Below are 16,751 nucleotides of genomic sequence, written 5' to 3' on the forward strand. Positions count from 1 at the left end.
CTGATCTCCATATAAGATTCTACCAACAATGGTTGTATCATCAGCAAATTTATAGACGGTATTTGAACTATACTTAGAAACACATCATGGGTATAGAGAGAGTAGAACAGTGAGCTAAACACGCGCCCTGAGGTGCACCAGTGTTGATTGCCAGCGAGGAGGTGATATTATCACCAATCTGCACAGATGGTGATCTTCCAATTAGAAAGTCAAGGATCCAGTTGCAGAGGGAGGTACAGAGGCCCAGGTTCTGCAGCTTATCAATCAGGGCTCTGGGAATGATGGTGTTAGGCACTGAGCTATATTCAATGGACAGCATCTTGACATAGGTGTTTGTATTGTCCAGGTGATCTAAGGCCATGTGAAGAGACATTGAGATTGCGTCTGCCGTAGGCCTATTGTGGTGATGGGCAAATTGCAGTGGGTCCAGGTTCTTGCTGAGACAGGAGTTGATTGTAGCCATGACCAACCTCTCAAGGGTTGGATGTGAGTGCTATCGGACGATAGTCATTAAGGCAGCTCACATTACTTTTTTTAATGCACTGGTATAATTGTTGCCTTTTTGAAGCAGGCGGAAACTTCTAACTTTAAAAGTGAGAGGTTGAAATTGTTCTTGAATACACCTATCAGTTGGTTGACACGAGTTTTCAGAGCCTTACCAGCTACTCCACTGGGGCCTGCTGCCTTGACAGGGTTCACCCTCCTTAAAGGCAGCCTAGCATCAGCGTCTGAGACAGTTCACAGGATTACCAGGATCTTCACAGCTGTAGTTGTATTTTCCCTTTCAAAGCTAGCCTAGAAGGCGTTGAGCTCATCTAGTAGTGAAGCATCGCTGCCATTCATGCTACTGGGTTTTGCTTTGCAGAAAGCAATGTCCTGAAAACCCTGCCAGAATTGACATGCATCTGATGTCACCTCCAACCTCGCTCAGAATTGTCTCTTCGCTCTTGAAACAGCCCTCCACAAGTCATAACTGGTTTTCTTGTACAGACCCGGGTCACCAGACTTAAATCCACAGATCTAGCCCTCAGCAGACGACAAACTCCTATTCCATCCACTGCTTTTGGTTTGGGAATGTGCAGCAAGCTTTCTTTCACACACTCATCCACACAGGTTTAATGAAGTCATTAACACTGTGGTACACTCATCCAGCCTCGGAGATGAATCCATCAACACAGTCCAGTCCACCAATTCAAAGCAGTCTTGCAAGTGCTCCTGTGCTTCCCTTGTCCAGACCTTCTTGGTCCTCACTACTGGTGCTGCAGTCTTCTCTGCCTGTACTCAGAGTAGAAGTACAGCCAGGTGATCAGACTTTCTAAAGTGAGGGCGTGGAATAGCACAGCTGGCATTCTTGATGGTGGTGTAACGGTGGTCCATGTGTTGTTTCTTGTGGTACTACAAGTGATTTGTTGATGGTAATTATTTGGTGACTTTTTCAAGCTGGCCTGGTTAAAATCCTCCAGTATGATAGTGGAGGTGTCAGGGTGTGCTGTTTCGTGCACATTGATCCCGCTGCTCAGATCACCCAGAGCCTGTTGACATTGGCCTGAAGTGGAATGTACACCACTACCAAAATGATCGCAGAAATGGACGGCACTTAATTACGAGATATTTCAGGTCTGGTGAGCAGACTTGGAACATCATTGATACATTAGTTCACCAAGAGAAATGATCGTGAGACATACAGCTCTGCTTTTGAGAGACTCGACAGTCCTATCCTGATGGTGTGTAGTGAACCTGCAAATCTGAATTGCTGCGTCTGGTACGGAAGGTGTTAACCAGGATTCCGTGAAAAGGGATGCAAGTGGTCCCAGTGTTTCTCTGATACAGCACTTTAGCTCTGAGATCTCCCATTTTGTTTACTAGAAACTCTATGTTTACCAGTAAGTTAGTTGGTATTGGGAGTTGAAAACCCCATTTTATTAAACACACCTGAGTCTACGAGGAATCTGGCGAGAAGTACGGCCACAATCAGTATTGTTTCCGTCAGTTTTAAGCAGCAATAGGTTAGTCAATGACATTAAGACATCTTTATTAACTGTACAGCCCGTAGAAGCAATTGTGATTCTCAGCTGCATCAGGAAGAAACAGGAATATTTAGTTGTATCCATCGAGCTGTGCTGCACAAGATCTCCGTCTCAAGGCACCATGGAAGGCTTTAAAATGACAGTGGATCCAGTCATGATACTGGTCACCAGCCTCCAACCTGAAAAAAAGCCTTCTGTTACCATCTCTTCAGCCTCCTTCCACCAAGCCAATGTTGTATCCAATTGGCTAACTTGTGAACTAACCTTCCAGACCAGCCCACTATGCTATATCTTGTCAAAAGCCTTGCTAAAGTGCACATAAACCACATTCATTGCCCTGTCCAGGTCAGTCCTCTTGTCATCCCTTCAAAGTTAAAACTCAGTCAGATTCATGAGACACAATTTCCCACATATGAAGCCGTGTCATGCTGACTATCCCTAATCAGCCCTTCCATTTCCTGCACATTTATGGGCGGATATCAGAATTGTAATTGTATTGGAACAACTTGGCAAGAGGCACAACTCATGCAAGTTTCAGGCTGCAGCTGGGATATAGTCTGACCTGTGGCCCTTGCTGTATCCAGCACTCTCAGCATCTTGATATTGTTGGAGTAAATGGAATTTGCTGTAGACTGTCTTCTAAAGATTGAAGATTGTTTAATGTCATTTCCTGTACACAAATATAAGGAGAACAAAATAATTGTTATGCCAAATTCGAAGCAGCATAAACAAAACACAGAAGATAAAGAACATAATAAAAAACACAATAAATATAAATAGATAAGATGGGCTTGTATATATTGATTGTATGTCCATAAAGTGACACCAGGCTAAGGTGACATAAGGTGACTGATGGAAATAATAAAGCAGTAGTGGAGTTATGGATGCAGGTGTTGATCAGTAGGTGATCAAAACTACACACACTACTTCAAGTTAGGCCTCACCAATGTCTTATATAAAGTCAACGTAACATCCCATCTTCTTTACTCAATACATTGATTTATGAAGGCCAATGTGCCAAAAGCTTTCTCTATGACCCTATTTACCTGTGACATCACTTTGAATGAATTATGGATCTGTATTTGGAGATTCCTTTGTTTGACAGCACTTCTCAGTACCTAAGGTTCCTGTTTTCTTGGCTTGCCATTGTTGAGAATCAGGATGTACAAGCTGCTCTCTCCTATCATTTACTTATTGTCCACCAGCATTCATAACTGGATGTGGTACGACAACAGAGCTTTTATGTTATGTTTGTTGTCTAGTCTGTTGGTAATGAAGTTTATTTTCCTTGTTTATTCTGTGCTGTTTTCCTGTTTTAAGACCGTAAGACAGGAGCAGAATTAGGCTCTTATGGAATTAGTCCATAGTCTGCTCTGCCATTTGATCACGTCTAATTTATTATTCCTATCAACTTCATTCTCCTGCCTTTCCCCCTTAATCTTGCTGCTCTGACTAATCAAGAACCTATCAACCTCCGCTTTAAATATACTCAATGACTTAGCCTCCACAGCCATCTGTGCCAATGAATTACAGATTCACCACCCTCTGACTGAAGAAATTCTTCCTCATCTGTTCTAAATAGATGTCCTGCTATTTTGAGGCTGTGTCCTCTTGTCCTAGACTCCTCCACTATAGGAAACAAGCTCTCCACATCCACTCTTTCTACACATTTCAATATTCAATAGATTTCAATGAGTTCCCCCTCATTCTTCTAAACTTCAGCAGGTACAGGCCCAGAGCCATCAGACGCTCTTCATGTGTTAATCTTTAGAGAAGGAACCCAAAACTGCTCACAGTACTGCAAGTGTGGTCTGACCAATGTCTTATAAAAACTTAGCATTACATCCTTTTATATTCTAGTCCTCTCAAAATGAATGTTAACATTGCATTTGCCTTCCTCACCACTGACTTAACCTGCAAATTAACCTTTGGGAAATCCTGCACGAGGATTCCCAAGTCCCTTTGACTTTTGAACATTCTCTCCATTCGGAAAATATATGCCTTTATTTCTTACCATAACCATAGAACCATAGAAACTACAGCACAGAAACAGGCCTTTTGGCCCTTCTTGGCTGTGCCGAACCATTTTCTGCCTAGTCCCACTGACCTGCACACGGACCATATCCCTCCATACACCTCCCATCCATGTATCTGTCCAATTTATTTTTAAATGTTAAAAAAGAACCTGCATTTACCACCTCGTCTAGCAGCTCATTCCATACTCCCACCACTCTCTGTGTGAAGAAGCCCCCCCTAATGTTCCCTTTAAACTTCCCCCCCCCCCCACCCTTAAGCTATCTCCTCTGGTTTTTTTCTCCCCTTGCCTCAGTGGAAAAAGCCTGCTTGCATTCACTCTATCTATACCCATCATAATTTTATATACCTCTATCAAATCTCCCCTCATTCTTCTACGCTCCAGGGAATAAAGTCCTAACCTATTCAACCTTTCTCTGTAACTGAGTTTCTCAAGTCCCGGCAACTAAGGTGCATGACCATACACTTACATATACATTATTCCATTTGCCACTTTGCTCATTCTCCCAATCTGTCTAAGTCCTCAAGTCCTGCAGACTCCTGCTTCCTCAATGCTACTTGCCCCTTTACCTATCTTCGTATCATCTGTAAACTTGACAACAAAACAACCATCAATTCCATCAACCAAATCATTGACATATAAAGTGAAACACATTTATCTCAATACTAACCCCTACAGCCAACTGAAAAGGCCCCCTTTATTTCCATTCTTTGCCTCCTGCCAGTCAGCCAATGCTCTATCCATGCTACTATATTTTATTTGTAATACCATAAGCTCCTATCTTGTTAAGCAGCCTCGTGTGGCACCTTGTCAAAGGCCTTCTGAAAATCCAAGTAAACAACCTCCACTGACTCTCCTTTTTCTATCCTCCTGTTATTTCCCCAAAGAATTCCAGTAGATTTGTCAGTCAAGGTTTCTCCTTAAGGAAACCCTGCTGATATTGGCCTATTTTATCATCATTATCGTGCCTCCGAGTACCCCTGATACCTCATCCTTAATATTGGACTCTTAACATCTTCCCAACTACTGAAGTAAGGCTAACTGGCCTATTATTTCCTTTCTTCTGCCTCCCTCCCTTCCTGAAGTGTGGTGTGACATCTGCAGTTTTCCAGACCTCCAGAATCATTCCAGAATATAATGATTGTAACAACTACTCTCATTTCTGCCTCCTGATACTCTCAAGATTCTGGCATACTATTAGAGTCTTCCACAGTGAAGGCTGATGCAAAATACTTATTACATTTGTCCACTATTTCTTTGTTTCTCCCCCCGCCCCCCCATTACTAACTCCCCAGCTCCCCAGGGTCAGTGGTCCTATATCTCTTTTACTCTTAATATATTTGAAAAACACTTTTGGTATTGCAGCTTCACTAGGCTAGCATTTCACTTTTACCAGGTACTGCTCACGCCGTGCCCTTCTGCGTGCTTCTTTGAGCCTGGGTTTATCACCTTGACTTGATAGTGAAGGGAATACTGGGCCAGTAGATTGTAGGCTGTGCTGGGATATGTTTCTACTTTTGCCATGGCCCATACCACCTCGTGGTTGCCTGGTTCCGAGTCTGTCCTGTTCAGCGCAACTGTGGTGCCATAGGACATGGAGGATATTGCGAGTATGAAGATGGGGCTTTGTCTCCATGAGGACTGTGGTGGTTACTTTTCCAAACGCTTGTGCCCCCTAGATTAGTGAGGGCAAGCTAATAGAAGCCCATCCCCATGCTAGATATTTACACCTGGTAGACAGGTGCTTCAGAACCTTAGCAGGTCCGTCAGTGGTGGTGATTCTGTTAAGCCATGGCTGAACATACTTTATCCTTTTTTGCTTTCATGTGCCTATCATGGGAGAGTATTGTATCATCAGCTGAGGGAGCTCTCTGGACACGCTGATTTCTTCCCATTGCACTATGAACCACTGACACCTCTTGTTGCACCTGTCCTGTTGTTGAGGGTCGGTGATTGTATTCTGTGAGTACTGCTATGTCAGGCTGAGTCAGTTGTCGCACTCCTCCACCCATCCTCCAGAGGCCTTCTCGTGGGTGCTTGCCTTCTCGTGGGTGCTTCCCTCCTCTGAGCACTTGGTGTTATTTTTATAGCAAAGTTGTTCTGTGAAGGTTCTGGCCTTGGGTCGTGTTAAAGGGCCTATTGTCAGCCGATGGTTTATGCTGAACAGATCTTGTTAACGGTAGTATTTTTTGTTTTGCAGATCTTGCACCAACACAGACATGTTAAGAATATGGTAGCCCTTAAGAAGCTGTACCAGGAGGAAGATGAAGCCTATCAGGATCTAGTCACTGCAGCCACACAGTTCTACCAGTGTTTGCTGCAGCCCTTCAGGGACATGCGCGAGTTTGCCTCACTGTGCAAACAGGAGGCCTTGGTAAATCTTGCACTTTCTGTTGCTTTACTGGAAATGCTAAACTTTAAAACTCTACATTTATTATTAGGGACAACAGTTAGAAGCTGAACAAACGTTTCAGAATCAGAGGCTCGTGGGTTGAGCTCAGTGCATTTAAAGGTGAAAGATCTCTCCTGGCTGAAATTGGCTTGGGCAGTGATTAGCGGCTCTTGGGCATAAGAAGCAGAAATGATCTGATAAGCATGGATTGGGACCTGCTGTTTTCTGGCAAAGGTATAGTTGGAAAATGTAAGGCCTTCAAAATGAAATTTTGAGAGTACAAAGCTTGTATGTGCCTGTCAGAATAAAAGGTAGCAATAACAAGTGTAGGGAACCTTGGTTTTCAAGAGATATTGAGGCCCTGGTTAAGAGAAAAAGGAGGTGCATAGCAGGTATAGGCATGTAGGAACAAATGAGGTTATGGAGTATAAGAAATGCAAGAAAACACTTAAGAAAGAAATCAGAAAGACTAAAAGAAGGCATGAAGTTGCTCTAGCAGACAAGGTGAGGAGAATCTTGCTTCGGTGGTTGGTAAGTTGATAGAAAAGATCCTGAGAGGCAGGATTTATGAACCTATGGAGAGGTATAATATGATTAGGAATAGTCAGTATGGCTTTGTCAAAGGCAGGTCATGCCTTATGCGCCTGATTGAATTTTTTGAGGATGTGACTGAACACATTGATGAAGATAGAGTAGTAGATGTATATATGGATTTCAGCAAGGCATTTGCAAGGCTTATTGAGAAAGTAAAGAGGCATGGGATCCAAGGGGACCTTGCTTTGTGGATCCAGAATTGGCTTGCTCACAGAAGGCAGAGTGGTTGTAGAAGGGTCATATTCTGCATGGAGGTCGGTGACCAGTGGTGTGCCTCAGGGATCTATTCTGGGACTCCTTCTCTTCGTGATTTTTATAAATGACCTGGAGGAGGAAGTGGAGGGATGGATTGATAAATTTGCTGATGACACAAAGGTTGGGGGTTGTTGCGGATAGTGTGAAGGGCTGTCAGAGGTTACAGCGGGACACTGATGGGATGCAAAACTGGGCTAAGAAGTGGCAGATGGAGTTCAACCCAGATAATTGTGAGGTGCTTCATTTTGGTAGGTCAAATATGATGGCAGAATATAATGGTAAGACTCTTGGCAGTGTGGAGGATCAGAGGGATCTTGGAGTATTGAGTACAGGAGATGGGATGTTATGCTGAAGTTGTATAAGACATTGGGTGAGGTCTAATTTGGAGTATTGTATGCAGTTTTGGTCACCTATCTACAGGAAAGATGTAAATAAGGTGGAACGAGTACCTAGGAAATTTACATGGATGTTACTGGGTCTGGAGGACCTGAGTTATACAGAAAGATTGAATAGTTTAATGGTTTATTCCTTGGAAAGTAGAAGATTGCGAGGAGATTTGATAGAGGTATACAAAATTATGAGGGGTATATATAGGCTGAATGTAAGCAGGCTTTTTCCACTGAGGTTGGGTGGGACCACAACCAGAGGTCATAATCTAAGAGTGAAAGGTGAGAATTTTAAGGGGAAGCTTCTTCACTCAGACTCATGAGCGTGTGGAGCAAACTGCCAGCACAAGTGGTGCATGTGAGCTCAATTTCAACATTTGGATAGGTACATGGATGGAAGGCTGTGGTCCCAGTGCAGGTCAATGGCAGTGGGCTGTTTAAATGGTTTCCAGCATGGACTAGCTGGGCTGAAGGGCTTGTTTCTGCACCGTACTTCTCTGCAGCTATGACCTTATAAGGTTTGTTGAGATCTGAGCTGGAGAGTGACTGGTATTGGAGGGGGTGTGATTTCACTCTGCAGCTCACACTGCTTTTCCATAGATCTATTCTCCCCTAATAAACGTTGCTTGACTGTTCCCACAATGGATTTACTTTTTGAAGGATATTAGTAGTTTATAAAAGTAGTTGTTTTGTCTGCCTGCCCTCAGTATTGAATGTGAATCCAAGTAAGAATAATGAAGTAAACAGTGTTCCTTCTGAGGGCCACAATGGGACAATTTCTATTCATGAAATTTGGGCCAGGATTCATGCTCATGTTTGGTCAGACCCAGAAGTGAATATTTGAACTCTGTTGTTATTAGCTACACAACCAGGTAATCCTATAAACTGTCAGTAGAGTCCTTACCCAAACTGACCACTTTCTATTTGCAGAAATCCCTCGAGTTTGACACCCTGGGTCCAAGGAGAATTCAGAGTCTGCAGAAAGAAGTGGAAGAGTGGTCTCGGCGCATGCAAGAAGCAATCTGCTCAATTCAGGACATAACAGTGGATTATTTCAGGGAGACAGTGAAAGCATTGGCAGGTAAATTGGACTGGAACAGTGGCAGGCGAACAGCTGCACTCTCTAGAATTGACATTGTTGTGAGAGGTTGCAATTTAGAGAACCATCAGAGGGAGGAGTGATGCTATTGAGCTGAGGGTCATTGCTCCCAGAAAGAGTGATACAAGCTGGGGAGGTGATCTCCGAGTGTTCATGTTATTATTAATTTAATTAATGTTTTTTTAAAAAATATTTAAAGATACAGCTTGAAACAGGCCCTTCCGGCCCAAAGAGCTGCAACCCACCTATTTAACACTAGCCTAATCACATGGCAGTTTACAATGATCAAATTAACCTACTAAACGGTACATCTTTGGACTGTGGGAGGAAACCCACACGTTCACGCCATCCGTCCAGGCAGCGATGGAATTGAACTGTGAGCTCCAAAGCCCTGAATTGTAATAATGTCACACTAGCTGCCCAGGCAGCTGTGTTCTGTTAACTTTGAAAGTGTTGGCACAACATAAAGAATGCTGGAGGAATTCAGTGGGTCAGGCAGCAGCTGAGGAGGGAAGGGAACCATTCTCGTTTTGGATGAGATCCTTCAGGACTGAAAAGAAAGAGAGCAAAAACCAGAATCAGGAAAATGTGTTTCATACAGCAAATAGACAGCATCTGTATTATAATCTGGTAAACAGCCTATGGTTATCTGTAATTATCTAAGAATGTAATTTAAATTTATTGGGGGTTTTGGCCTCTGAAAGCAGAGTGGGTGAATCCCAGCTAAGAAGACTTGGATGCAAGTGGCTGTTATATGAGGAAGTGTAATTAACACCTGGACCCCCTGTATTGTGATTTCTTTATTCTTAGGACTGGGTGTTCAGTGTTATCTTTGTTTCATTATATTTTTGAGCAACGTATCAATTATTTGAATGTGATCCAGAGGAAAGATAAATATGTGAATAAAACATTGTGACAAAAGCAGCTGTAGTTTCTCATGAATTCTCATCCCGAAGCCATGCAGAAGCAAATGGAAGAAGATCGAAATCGCTTTGGCAAAGCTGCCTGGGCCAGTGTGGCACCTAGACAGGAAAAACTGAAGTTCATGTTTGCGAAGGAAACTTTGCAACACACCAGGGCAAAAGAGCTGTGCTTGAAACGCAAGAAAGCCCAGATTCAGTACAAGGTAACAAGCTTGCAGTTGTGCTTATAAACCACTCTCTTTAGGTTGCAAAACATTTCAGTAAAACTCTCTTTAAATTTAGATGGAACATCTTGACAACAAGGCAGTGGAGATGGTGGATGAACTAGAAATGCAGTATTATGAAACACAGCTGGAGCTGTACAGCATTCAGCTAGAAACTTTAAAGTATGAGGAATTGCTGGTTGTTGCCCAGCTGGACACCATTCGACGTGAAGTCAGGGGTGAGTAGGTGTCTGGCTATTCATTGTTCACATTCACAGTACAGCAGATTGGGTTGAGTTATTCCAGGCAGACCCCTCTCCCATTAAAATTCAGATATTCCTGATCTATGGGTTGCACCTAACACTGAGCTTGTAGCTGTGTCGGTAAACAATGTGGTATAGGTCAGAAGGATTTGTTTACGTAAGGTGCTCCACCATCCTCAGCAATCTCTTTGCACGTTGAGATACACAGTGAGGCTTGCACTGGAAGTCAGGGAAACAAGTGCTGCTGACTAGTTCTTTGGTCTGTGTTGCTTATTGGACATGAGTGATGTGTCTAGATTGGAGTTAACTACAGCATACGGTGTCTGTTCATTATCTCAGCTAAAGAATGATTTGTGAAAGAGTATTGCGTTGTTCTGGGCAGAGGCAGGTTGTGCTCCGTCGACAGCTGGTTCATTGATTGCCACTACAGCAAAGGCACTAGTGAAGTTTGCTATGCTGGGCCACTTACCAGCTCTGGTTAAATTCCTCTTGTCAAATATTATGATAAGCTGTTGAAAATTTAGATTTTGATGCTTTTGAAAAGTTACTGTGATCCCACCCTAACAGATAGTAAAGCTGCAGTTGCTGGAATAGAAACCCTTTTCTTTGGGTTGTGTATCAAGTACCAGATGAACAGATCATTGCTGTATGGTTCAGATCCTGCCAATGCTCATCAGATAGTCGAGGTAGTAAACTGGGTTTAAACAGGTTTATTTGAGAAGCAGACACCTTAAACCAAATACACTTAAGTTTACCTTTGTATTTCAATCTTTTAATGGTGAAGCTTCAGTCTAAAAATTAGACAATAATGAGGTCCATGGTGAATTGACTATTTGGATTCAGAACTGGCTTGGCCACAAAAGTCAGAGGGTGGGGGCAATGGAACTTAGCCTTGCCGAAGTTTGGTGACTTACAGTGTCAGAATATAGAACATTTGCTGATGTAGGCAAAGAAATGGCAGATGGAGTTTAACCCGGCTAGATGTGAAGTGTTGCACATTGGTAAAGATACCTCCAAATGCAAGACCCTTAACAGTGTTGATGAGCAGAGGGATCTTGATATCCAAGTTCATAGCTTCCTGAAAGTGGCTACACAGGTTGATTGGTAGTCAAGAAAGAATATGGTATGCTTGCATTTATTAGTTGTGGAACTGAGTTCAAGAGTTGAGATGTTATAATTGCAGCTTTATAAAACTCTGGTTATACTGCATCTGTAGTATTGTTACAGTTCTGGTTGCCCCATTACAGAAAGGATAATTCAAGATGAGATACTAAATTGAATTAGACTTTGGTTTTTTGGAAGAAGCCAGAGTGGTGGTAGGGTTGCCCCAGGAAGTTACTAGGAAAGTAGATGAAGGCAAAGCAGTGGATCTTGTCTACATGCATAAGGCATTTGACAAGGTCCTGCATGGGAGGCTGGTCAAGAAGTTTCAAATTTAACACAAGTGGTGGATGCGGCATCAATGTAAACATTTAAAAGAAATTTGGACAAGTATATGGATGAGGGGTATGGAGGGCTATGGTCCCTAAGCAGGTCCATGGGAGGAGGCAGATTAAATGGTTCGGCATAGACTGGATGGGCTGAAGAGCCTGTTTGTTTATTGTAATTTTCTATGCCCATATGCTATTGAGGCTTTGGAGAGGATGCAGAAGAGATTTACCAGGATGCTGCCTGAATTAGAGAGCTTGAGCTGTAAGGAAAGGATGGGCAAACGTGGGTTAGACCAAAGACATAGCAGCAGAATTAGGCTGTTCGTTCTATGGAGTCTGCTCTGCCATTCCATTATGACTAGATTTATTATTCCTCTTAATCCCATTCTCCTGCCTTTTCCCTGTAACCTTTAAAGCCCTGACTAATCAAGGACCTGTTAACCTCTGCTTTAAATATACTCAGTAACTTAGCCTCCACAGCCATCTGTGGCAATGAATTCCACAGATTCGTTATCCTATAGCTAAAGAAATTCCTCCTCTTCTCCATTCCAGATGGTCATCTCTCTCTTTTGAGGCTGTGGCCTCTGGTCCGAGACTCTCTCTGTATAGGAAACATCCTCCCCACATCTACTCATCCAGGCCTTTCAATATTTGATAGGTTTCAGCGAAATCTTCTAAACTCTAGTGAGTATAGGCCTTCAAATGCTCCTCGTATGTTAACACTTTCATCCCTAGAATCATTCTCATGAACCACTTGGGTTCTCCAATTGTTTTCTCTGGAGCAGCAGAGACTGAGGGGAGATCTGATAGAGGCTTATAAGATTGCAAGAGGAATTGGTAGAGTATACAGTTTCTTTTTCCCAGGGTTGAAGTATGGGATATCAGAGGATATGCATTAACTGAGAAGGAATAAGTTCAAAGGAGATGTGCAGGCTAAGTTTTTTTTACACAGCAAACAGAGGGTGCCTGGAATGTGCTACCAGGAGTGGTGGTACAGGTAGATATGATGGAGACACTCAAGTGGCATGAGTGTACAGGAAATGAAGGGTGCAGACATTGTATAGGCAGAGGTGGTTTGTTTAACTGGGCATTTATTTACTGATTTTAGGTTAGCAAATCATCATGGGCTGAAGGGCTTTGTCCTGTGCTATATTGGTGTATGTAAACAATCCCCCACAACCCCCACCCCATACCTCCAGCACCTTAACAATCACTGGCTCATCAGTGAGTTAGATATCTGCCAAACATCATTGTTAGTGTTCCCTCTTTCGCTTAACATTAACTTTAGATCCACTGACTTTCTAGCTGACTGTCCATTAAGCAGCACTGAATGAAGAGCTGGTTGCTAACACAACAAAAGGCAGGTTTCCAGTTTAAGCCTTGCTCTACTACAAGCAGCTCATTGTGCAAAGAGATTGCCAAGGATGATGAAGGTGGAGTGTTGTCAATGCACAGCTGCTCAAAGCCAGGAAGAAATGTGGTGGGGGGGGGGCGCGGAGGTTGTGGGGAGAACCATCAACTAAAACAATCCAAGGTTCTCATTGCAAATGAGAGAGCAAACACTTCTATTCAGGGCAGGCTGGTGGACGCAATAATGCATTACCAAAAAGGAGGGAGAAACATATGAATGTATAGGTAATCACCAAAAAAGCAATAAACTTAAATATATCCTGGTTGGAAAGATCCATTGTTTGTTATCAGCTAATGAGGGCTTTACTGTTTGCAACTCTAGAAAAAGAGGAAGAGGTGATTTACTATGATGCTTGTGAAGACCCTGAGCAGCTTCAGGCCAATGAGGGGATGGGCCTGGTACATGACAGTCGGTCAGTAGATCTTAACAAGTTGATGCGTAAAGCTCATCAGCTGGAGACTAAACGCGGTGCTATTGGCTCACGGCGATCCTACCTGAGGAATAAGCGGGTAATTTCAGAAACCTTCCTCCGGACTGACTGGTTTCTCTCTCGCAGTTTTGTTTTAAAAATCTGAATGCCAATGTTTTCTCCTGTGTACCTTTAGTTTAGCAGATTGCTTTTAGATTTGTAAATGCAACATGAACAAACGTTGCTTTAGTAAATGAGTGGTTTGTGCTGGTACTCTGATTTGGGCAGGCCAGAGATGCTCTCTGATTGTTTTCCTTGTGTTGTTGGGGTAGAGGTTTTGCCTTCCAGGTGAGGCGAATCTGTTGTATCCTATGCTGCTGGCGTAAATTAGGGGACCACCTTGTTGAGCACCTTCACTCCATCCACCAAAAGTGAGATTTCCCAGTGGCCAACCATTTTAATGCTCATTCCCATTCCAACATGTCAGTCCATGGCCACCTGTTTTGCCATGATGTGGCCACTCTCAGGGTGGAGGAGCAATGCCTCGTATGTCATGAGCATTGATTTCTCCTCATGGTAAATTTTTCCCCTCTGTCTTCCCTTTTCTATTACCCCCTCTGCCCTCTTACCCCTTCTCACCTGCCAGTCACCTCCCCCGGTACCCCTCCTTCCCTTTTTCCCATAGTCCACTCTCTCCTGTCAGGTTCCCTCTTCTCCAGCCCTTTACCTTTCCACTCGAGGGGCTTCACCTATCACCTTCGAGCTCTCCTCCTTCCCCTCCCCCCACCTTTTTATTCTGGTGACTTCCCTTCCTTTCCAGTCCTGACAAAGGGTCTTGACCTGAAATGTCAACTGTTTATTAATTTCCATAGATACTGCCTGTCCTACCCAGTTCCTCCAGCATCTTGTGTGTGTTACCCTGGATTTCAGCATCTGTAGAATCTTTTGTATTTACCCAATTGGTTTTATCCAATTTTGGAGCAGAATATTATCTTCACTGCTGAAAGCTCTCATGCACAGAACTATTGTTCATCGAACATCGAACCAGAGTTAGTTTCTGCCCATCAGCCAGTCATTAGACAGTGCAGCTGACTACCAGAGAAAGATCTACAGTGATGTTCAGCACAACATTATGGGCCAAAGGGCCTGTATTATACTGTCGGTTTTCTATGTTTCTATGTGATGCCTGGGAAAATGGGTGTAAACAGACAGTGACATAAAAATTAGTGCCAATTCTTTGGGATGGTGTCAAGTGATGTTTGACAGCTGCTAGCCAGAGGTTTCTTTCCATAGTTTACATGCTTGTCTACCTCTTAACAGGACTGTGCATGTATAGATACTTTGCATTTATGTCACCATTCACCTGAGTGGATACACTTGTAGGGGTGGCACATTAACGGTTCAGGTTTACATGGCATGTTAGTTATAGTGATTTGCACAAGACAGATCAACCTGTGAGGTATATCACAGGGATATTTTCATGAACCTGTTTCACTTATGGGGCTTTCTGTTGTACCTGTTGATCCAGAGTCTGGCCAATAGAATCAGGAGCCCTGCTCAATTAGTAATCACTTTCTGCCATTTCTAACCGCACCTAACCGCATTTTCTCTTCCCCAGGATCAGTGTAAGGAAACTCAAAAGACAAAGCAGCAACAGTTACAAGAAGCAGAAGTTCGTTTACGACAGCACCACAGTATTCAGCTAGTATGTATTTGTCATCTATGGTTCAGTTTGTGTCCGCCGTGGGATTGTTCGTTAATACAATTTATCATATTGTGTTTACACAGAAACGTGACCAGCAGAAAGAAGAAAAGAAGCGGAAGAGGGAATGGGTAAACATGGAGAGGCAAAAGACTTTGGAAAGGCTGCGTAACTTTAAGGAGGTAGTGATCAACTCCTGTTTCTTAATCCCAGTTTTCAGGAGTGGTAGATTCATACTAATTTCTTCTCCCAGTTTGGGTTCTTGCTCTCTGGAATAGTTCTGATAGTACTGGCTCCCAATTCTCTCTGCATTTTTGCAAGTAGAGAACCAGCTTATCTCTGGAAACCCAACTGGAGGTTCTGGCCAGATTCCATTTGGCTGGACAAATGCTTGGTCTGTCAGATTAGAGTGAGGGGTGACAATGTAGGTAAGAATAAACAGAATCGCTGAGATATGCAGTCTAAAGTGGGTCCATGCTAACTGTGTTTTCATGTCTGCGTTAACCTTTTTTGCCTGCCCTAGGGTGTGTGTCCCTTTCTTCTGTTCCTATACAAGTAACTGTTAAAATGCATTTCTGCCATTATAACTGTATCCTCCTCCTCCTCCACTGGTACTTGTTCACACCTACCTTTTGTAGAATAACTTCTCCCTCAGATCTCCTTTAAATTTCTCCTCTCTCACCTTAAGCCGTAGTTATAGATTCCCCTGTGCTGGGGGAAAAGGATTCTGACTATTTACAGTGGCATGCAAAAGTTTGGGCACCCCTGGTCAAAATTTCTGTTACTGTGAATAGCTAAGCGAGTAAAAGATGAACTGATTTCCAAAAGGCATAGAGTTAAGGATGACACATCTTTTTAATATTTAAGCAAGAAAACTTTTTTATTTCCTGTTTTTATAGTTTCAAAATAACAAAAAAGGAAAAGGGCCCGAAGCAAAAGTTTGGGCACCCTGCATGGCAGTACTTAGTAACACCCCCTTTGATAATCACAGCTTGTAAACGCTTTTTGTAGCCAGCTAAGGGTCTTTCAATTCTTGTTTGGGGATTTTCGCCTATTCTTCCTTGCAAAAGGTTTCTAGTTCTATGAGATTCTTGGGCCGTCTTGCATGCACTGCTCTTTTGAGGTCTATCCACAGATTCTCGATGATGTTTAGGTCAGGGCCATGGCAAAACGTTCAGCTTGCGCCTCTTGAGGTAGTCCATTGTGGATTTTGAAGTGTGTTTAGGATTATTATCCTGTTGTAGAAGCCATCCTCCTTTCATCTTCGGCTTTTTTACAGATGGTGTGATGTTTGCTTCCAGAATTTGCTGGTATTTTAATTGAATTCGTTCTTCCCTCCACCAGTAAATGTTCCCCGTGCCACGGGCTGCAACACAAGCCCAAAGCAAGATCAATCCACCCCCATGCTTAATAGTTGGAGAGGTGTTCTTTTCCTGAAATCCTGCACCCTTTTTTCTCCAAACATACCTTTGCTCATTGCGGCCAAAAAGTTCTATTTTAACTTCATCGGTCCACAGGACTTGTTTCCAAAATGCATCAGGCTTGTTAGATGTTCCTTTGAACCTTTTGAATAGAACTTTTTGGCCGCAATGAGCACAGGTATATTTGGAGAAAAAGGGTGC

General features: G+C 43.0%; 1 protein-coding gene across 1 annotated transcript in view; it reads left to right on the top strand.

The window, feature by feature from the left end:
- LOC134355836 (WASP homolog-associated protein with actin, membranes and microtubules) overlaps nt 1-16,751 on the top strand; it is a 29,768-nt gene that overhangs the window by 2,098 nt on the left and 10,919 nt on the right. Inside the window, exons 2-8 of the mRNA XM_063066332.1 lie at nt 6,263-6,436; nt 8,620-8,770; nt 9,745-9,914; nt 9,994-10,153; nt 13,340-13,527; nt 15,046-15,132; nt 15,216-15,311. Coding sequence (XP_062922402.1) covers nt 6,263-6,436; nt 8,620-8,770; nt 9,745-9,914; nt 9,994-10,153; nt 13,340-13,527; nt 15,046-15,132; nt 15,216-15,311 — 1,026 coding nt within the window. The remainder of the gene's footprint in view (nt 1-6,262; nt 6,437-8,619; nt 8,771-9,744; nt 9,915-9,993; nt 10,154-13,339; nt 13,528-15,045; nt 15,133-15,215; nt 15,312-16,751) is intronic.

This window comes from Mobula hypostoma, chromosome 13, assembly GCF_963921235.1.
Source record: "Mobula hypostoma chromosome 13, sMobHyp1.1, whole genome shotgun sequence".
Taxonomy (NCBI): Eukaryota; Metazoa; Chordata; class Chondrichthyes; order Myliobatiformes; family Myliobatidae; genus Mobula; species Mobula hypostoma.